The 7,419-nt window shown below is 42.7% G+C and overlaps 1 protein-coding gene across 1 annotated transcript; it reads right to left on the bottom strand.

Moving 5' to 3' along the window:
• Positions 1-908: 908 nt before the first annotated feature.
• Positions 909-7,405, bottom strand: LOC119616572 (SLIT and NTRK-like protein 5). The gene is made up of 2 exons (XM_017430417.3): positions 6,947-7,405; positions 909-5,799 (listed from the first exon to the last, which is right to left on the bottom strand). The coding sequence occupies exon 2, from the start codon at positions 5,739-5,741 to the stop codon at positions 3,114-3,116; it is 2,628 nt and encodes an 875-aa protein (XP_017285906.1). The 5' UTR covers positions 5,742-5,799; positions 6,947-7,405; the 3' UTR covers positions 909-3,113.
• Between the last annotated feature and the right edge of the window lie 14 nt (positions 7,406-7,419).

Raw genomic sequence — 7,419 nt, 5'->3', positions numbered from 1 at the left:
GTAAACCACAAGATCAAATTTAATCCAACTCTTAGAATGTAACGATTAGATATATACCTAAAACTGAAGTCAGCCCCAGTCAAGATGGTCACCACAGATAAGCAAACCTAACAAAGACAGAAATTCCTAAAATCCAGACAATTATGCAGATACTGCACTAAAATTTGGTGTGGTCGTAGCTGAGACTCATTAACACATACTCTGTGCAAAAGATCTGGTTTCAAAGTTTGCCATCAACTACTGGAGTCAACTGTGTCTGCCTTTTAGCTAAATGTCTCATAAACCATTGGACCAATTTTAATGAAACTCTAAAAGTAATTTTTGAGTGTACATTTACAACTGATTACCGCTAGGAGTCAGCCTAATTCAAGATGGCTGACACAGCCAGCTAACATTAAACAACACATAAATGATTACAACTCAGATTATTTAACAAAACTACAATTTGGCGTTGCAGTAGACGAGCATCGTCTCTAACACACACTCCCAACACTACACATTGTGCAATATTTTTGCTTAAAATATTGGCATTAACTGCTGCAGTCAACTCAGTCTGTCTGTTAGCAAAATATTTCATGAACCACCAGAGGAATTTTAATAAAACCCCTTGAAAGTAATGACTGGATGTACATTTACAACTGATTAACTTTTGGAGTTAACCCAATTCAAGATGGCCACTGCATTAGCCAACACAAAAATTGCTATTACTCAGTCAGTTTTACAGATATTGAGCTAAGATTTGGTGTGGTAGTAGCTGAGAGTCATATCTCTCAAGGTTTGACCAAAATGGCTATAACTCTGACTTTTTTCATCATATTTTTTGTTTAAAACTGTAACATGAGAGGTGACGAGCAATATGCATTTCTTTAAGGAATGCCAGGCCTTTAATTATTTTAAGTGTCCTGCGTGATCCCATTCAAATCATTCTCCCAAAATACACAAATAAATTAAAATAACAAACACCAAATTGCCATCTGCACTACATATTAATCATTTGTCACCACGCTGCTCAGGTGCTCGTTGTTTCCAACTACACCATTTTCCAGTATAAGTACCACAAGAAATGTATTTAATTTTATGTCAAACACTGAGAGCACCCCATAGGCCACCAGTGCTTTGCGCCTGAACACACTTCTTGGCTATGATTCACATCCCTTGCTACATGTATGACACATCCACAGTTACACTCGGTTCCAGGACTCCTCATCTCCCAAATGGTGCCTTCTGCTCTCATTCTGGGCATCTATGAAAAGATCTAGCGAGTGACGGAGACCAAGAGTGTTTTGCTTTTATGAGGAAGGCAGCAGGCACCACACTGGACATTAGGTGAAAATTAGCAATAAAAGTATACAGTTATATAACAGCTCTTTGCACACAGAGTGAGTTTAATTATAAATGCATAATAATCCAAATAACTTCCTCCAAACTATTACTGATTTCCTTCCCAAAAAGACCCCGTCTGTCTCGGTTTGATTGAATTCCTAAATGGTGATGCTCACTGCACTCTGAAAATGGTGGCACAGAGCACACCCCTTGCATTTCTATCAACCCCTGCTTTGCATACAGGGCTTAAGTGGGTCAAGTGTGAAGTAACCAGAGAAAAATCCAAAACAACCGCTTTTTAAGATTCATTAACTGAACAGTTGAAGATATTTTCTGGAAAAAAAAAATGTATTTCAAATATGCGTGCACATCAAACAAACCAATTAAAAACCCCTCATCTAGCTGTACATCTTAATCGGTGTCGACATTTATACCCACTGGATTTGTTGGGCGTTCTAAAACTGCATCTGTTTTCAAGTCAGCCCCGGTGAAGTTTATATAAATGACCTCCTTGTTGCTTGCCAGGCAGTAATGCGGATGCAGTTGTCATGGTATAATTGCAAATGGATAACACTCATTGATTAGTCCCATTGATTGCAATCCTCTCCAAGACACTAGCTGCCCCTTTGAGTGAAGCATATACTGTATCTTGGGCGGATTTGACGGAGTCCACAACATTCGGTTCTTGTTAGCCAGTGTATTGACGTTTCTTATCTAGCTCACCGGTTATCCCAATGGTATCCTTCATATCACCACCAACAGCTTTAGGTTCCTCATACGCAACATTATATGAACCTGACATCATGTTTATTTGATGGCAATAACATAGTTCGGTCAATATAGTGCAATAAGTGCAAAGCAATCAAAACTAAAAGGAATCTGCCAACACTTGTATAAAAATAGGTGTTACATTGAATAAAATATCAGTATTACACAACATAATGAATACTTCAAATATCATTTATCAATTTAGTATTTGATAACATATCAATTCTACATATTAAGAATGAATACTCATATTCATTTTTAATATAATAATCTCTTTTATGAGAGCTCATCGAAGGCGAACTCGCCTTCCAATTCCAAAAAGTGCAGAAAGCATACAAAGACACTTTTTTTGTTTTTGTTTTTTTTTTGTTGTTGCTGTTTTTAAATCTTCTTCAAATGACGCAGTCTGTTTTGAACACTGGGGGGGGGGTGTGCCACTTTCAAAATAAGCCACTTTTACAATGCAGAGCTACAGTAAATGAAATTACAAACATAAGCCTTTCCAGAGAATCATGGAGTATGATGACACAGGTAATATTGATGTAGAATCAAAGTTTTGAAAAGACATGGCAGATTATATCAATAAATACTTACTTACAGACTACAGCAGAAAATAGTCCTACACAGTTTTGATGATCTGCTGTACAGTGTTTTTGTCCAGGAGTGACTTTATAAACATTTTTTTTTCTGATTCACAATATACCTTGTTTGTATGGTTATATTCCTGAAAATGAACTTGGGTAGGATTTGCCAGTACACTTATATTTTCTGTGTTATTCGATCTTCACCATAGAAAAATAAAATTTGCATCATGAGTTAAGTGGAGCACATTTTGTTCATCCAGAAAGCTGTATCCATTCTTGTATTGTCATGATTCAGAAATAAGATTGTTCGGCACACCCCATCCTAACTCCTTTTGCTTTTGCTCGTCTGTTTTTGTGCCAAGGCACCCTATGAACTGAGCCACTGTTTCAAGCAAAATCAAGAGAGAAAGCGTTTTGTTCCATTAGAGATAGCGTTGCTCAGAACTGACTAAAAGTGGTCTGTTTCTCAAGAACTTCGAGGTAATCGGGCTCAGACTGCAGTTTAGCTTTTAGCTCCAAATACTCGTTCCTGTTGGGCTCCACATAAACAGTACTGGGTGCTGTGCCGTAGAGCACTGTTTCTCTTATCCGATCCGGGTGCAAGAACTGTCGTCTGACATCAAAATTTGGATTGTATGTGTACGACACCGGCCCAGTGTACTTGTACTCTAGATTGGCACCTGCTGGGATAGATGGGATGGATTGATGGGGGGACTGCTTGTCAGGCTCAAGGATTCCTCTAAAGAAATGATCTGCATCCTGAACAGGAGAGGGGTTATCACGTGGCTCGATGGTGCTAACACTGTATGATGGGCTCCTCATCGTACTGCTATCCCTCTCCTCATCCGGGGTATTCCTGTATGTTACCTTAAGCTCGTGCAGGTCACGGTAATCCTCCACTGTGTTCCCCTCTCGTGACCTGTAAATGGGATTTTTGCACATGTGGCCCATGGGATGTGGGATGTACTCATAAACGTGACCAGCAGGGGCTTTGACTTTGGGGCCGGAGCGGTTGCTGTAGAGGCTGTATTGCAAGTTAAAGGAGCTGACATCTGAATTGTTGGTGCTAGTGCGGTCACTCTGTGACTTTTTGCGCCTTTTCATCACCACTACAAAGAGCCCCGCCGCGACAAAGACAGACATGATGAAAACAAGCAGGAGGCTGAGGATGAGGACAGAGAGAGGGACAGTGCTGCTGAGGGTGTTAAACTTCTGGGGAGCATCTGTAGTGACGACGCGATCATCCATGGGCTCGTCCGTGGGGGGAGTGGGCGAAACATAAGCGTCAGAGTGGTCTGGGCACAGCTGCTCCGACTGGATTGAATGCAGATTCAACCCCGTGTGACGTTTCGGCATCTCACACACAACCTCGTTAACCACGGTGCCTGCACTGAGCTGCTCGAGCCATATCTTCATCCCTACTATGTCACAGGAACAGTCCCAGGGGTTTTCAAACAGATCTATCTGCACAAGCAACTTCAGCTGATCCAGTACCCCACTCACTGGCAGGTTTTGGAACTGGTTGTTACGCAGATTAAGCCTTGACAGAGAGAGGCTGGAAAAGATGCCCACAGGTAAAGTTTTAAGGAGATTGTTGTTGAGGAAAAGAAGCTGGAGATTTGGGAGGTAACGGAAAGCGCCCGTATCCACCTCCTTGATTTTGTTGTACTCTAAATAAAGATACTGCAAGTTTTGCAAGCCAAAAAACATCTCCCCTGTGAGCCTGTCCATGAGATTACCATTTAAATACAGCCGACGCAGGTTTGTTAAATCCTCAAAAGCCCGGTCATGGATCAGAGTTATCCTGTTGTTTCCCAGGTGAAGCAAATCCAATCCGGTGGCATCTACAAAATCTGACCTCCGTACAACAGGGATGTAATTTCCAGTAAGATACATTTTTTTAGGGTTGTATGGCTTGGGTTTTAGATCAGAAATGCTCTCAATCTTTCTCTCTTGGCAGTTGACATTTAACCCAATTTCAGAAATCTGCAGATTACATGTGCAGGCAGTGGGGCAGTCCAAAGGCACAGGAGATTTGGTCTGAAAAGCAATGATGGGGCCATAGTTGTATGGGTTACCACCTGGTAATCGAGAAGTGGGCTTTAACCTAGTTCTGTTAAATTGCCGTGTGCCCTTGGTAGGCCTAGAGGAGGACCTAAAAACAGCTGAAGAGGTGGCAGAGGCGGTCACAGCAGCTGGTGTGGTCTGGTAATATCCATTGGTGCTACTAGGGGGTGCAGGTCTCACCGTGTCTTCCGCAGGTCTGCGTGGGCAGAGTTCTTGTTTGGACACCTCGTCCAGGTCCCTACCGTGGAGCCTGAACGGCGTCTCGCACACCACCTCGCCCACCAGAGCCGTGTAGGCTATACTCTCCAGCCAGGCCTTTAGAGCAATGAGCTCACAGGAGCAATTCCAGGGATTCTCCTCTAGTTGTAATTCCACAACTTTGTCCATGTGCTCCAGAAGGCCAATGTAGGGGAACATTTTTAATCGGTTCCCCCTAAGGTCCAAGTGCGTAAGGGGAACATTCCGGAATATATTCGTGGGGAGGGCAGAGAGTAAGTTGTCATTCAAAATCATCACTGTTAGTTGGTGTAATTTGCTCAAGGTATTGGGCTCTATAGTGGTAATGTAATTATAATCAATCTGTAGGTATTCCAAACTCTCCAATCCTGTGAAGGTGTCATCCCTCAGAACGTCAATCTTGTTGTTATTCAGGTGCAACCTTTTTAATCCCTGGAGTCCATTGAAGGCACCCGACTCTATCTCAGAGATATCGTTGTTCCCCAAGTGCAAGATGGTCACCCCGGTGTAATTGATGAAATCATTGACTGACAGCTTCTTCAGGAGGTTCCCTGTCAGCAGGAGGTGGTATGTGGAGAAATGAACCGGGCTGATCTCTGTCAGTCTGATAATCCCCCGGTTCTCGCAGCTCACCGTCAGGATCCCTTCTTTCTCCTCACACGTGCACAGGTTTCGGCAGATCTCCCCATAATTGTCATACATCTCAACCAGCCTCAGAGATGATGCAATCAGAAGGATTATTTTAAGGATCCAGATATGCATTTTTCCTGGGAGAGGATGCCCCAGCTCACTCGAGTGCGGTGCCAGTTTGAGGTGTCATCTAAAGGAAGGGGAAAAAGAAAAAAAAACAAGGACGGGTTCTGTTTTTAAACAAGCACAGGAAAAGCATGTGACACGTGCAACATTTCTGAAATGCATAGCTGACTCTAAAATGAGAAGAGCCCCATGAGTATTCACGACACACAGGCAAACACAAGTGGGGGCCTATTAACGTTTGTTCGGCATGCAGATGAGTTAAGTTGTCTTGCGTTTAACGCCTTACAAAGATTGTTAACAAAACTCCCAACGGTGGATGGCCACTGCGCATTTTTGATTGCTTGCCTGAATTCATCTTGCAAAAAGGGAGAGAAAAAAAAGGGCAGGCTTCGACTTCCACCATATGATAAACTGACTAATTTACTAAATCAATCCTTTCGGGAGCCCTAAATCTGCACAAAAATCACCTCTACGAATTCTCACTCATCCCTGCATACTCGACAAAACTGTGCTGAAACTGTCGAATACCCCCCACCCCACCCCCACCACCTCTGACCAAACAATATGAAGACATAGAGTTTGGTTTGAAACCAATATGATTAAATCGATTTAACCAGTTCTCTGAAAGGAACTGAGAGGGAGGGAAAAAAAAGCCACTGTTCATCTTAAAAATCTGGCCTGCCATGGAGAATAAGCCTACAAGACGACAGCCCTTCTTCTGCCCATGGTTGGACGAATAAATAAATAAAAAATAATAAAAAGGAGAGAAGTTGATTAAAGGCAATGAGCAGATCTTTGGTTGAATTTTGATGAGAGGTGAAGATCTATATGATCGAATGTTACTGTGGCATCTAGAAGGTTACCTATTGCTCTGTATCCATCTTCCTCTCCTTCTACAGACTTGTGCACACACATACATTTGAACACAACAGCCCCCACATCAACCCTGTAAATCTCATTTTAGACTCATTTAATGTGCAGGGGCACCACAACTGATAATCTGAAAATAATAAGGGGGCAACCGCAGACACCTTTCCCAAACTGTCTGTTGTCTCTAAATCGGATCAACTTCTAAATCTGTGGTGCAGCTGAGGACAGAAAAAGGACGGAGGTTTCAGCACCACGGACAGATCCACCGAGCATCGGCTCTGTAAAACACAAACAAACACGAGGAATGGGGATATAAATCAGGAAAAATGCTGTTTTCTTACCGTGTCGATCCAAATAAATGCCGAGGCATCCCGAAAATCGCGGTTATGCCCCCGTTTTTCTCCACTGACGAAGAAAACATGGATTTCTCTTCTATTTTTTTTTCTGTGATTTCAGCCACCCTCTCGACTGGAATATTAAAATAAAAAAGGAGGTTAAATAATCATAATAATGATAATAATAATAAAAGAACAAGTCAAGTCTCCTGAACGTTTAGCTCCATAAAGCCAGGCAGGGGAGAGAGCGCGCATACGGTCTCATTCACGCCAGCGACGTGACGGCCAGTTCGGCTCCTGTGCGGCTGAAATCAGCAGTGTCATCTCGAAAAAAGAGCCAGAACCAAAGTTCGGACATGGTTAAGCAGAAAGGCTGGAAAACGAGACGGGGAAAAGGCGGTAATCCCACATCACAGCGGACTTGACTTTCATCCGTGCGCACTGATGAAAAGCAGGAGGCACGACTCCCCCACCCCCCC

The sequence above is a fragment of the Kryptolebias marmoratus genome, linkage group LG23 (assembly GCF_001649575.2).
Source record: "Kryptolebias marmoratus isolate JLee-2015 linkage group LG23, ASM164957v2, whole genome shotgun sequence".
Classification (NCBI taxonomy): domain Eukaryota; kingdom Metazoa; phylum Chordata; class Actinopteri; order Cyprinodontiformes; family Rivulidae; genus Kryptolebias; species Kryptolebias marmoratus.
This window is presented reverse-complemented; position numbering and strand designations above follow the sequence as displayed.

What these genes read in the sequence shown, in the direction of transcription:
- LOC119616572 (XM_017430417.3), bottom strand. Translation starts at nt 5,741, where the DNA reads ATGCATATCTGGATCCTTAAAATAATCCTTCTGATTGCATCATCTCTG.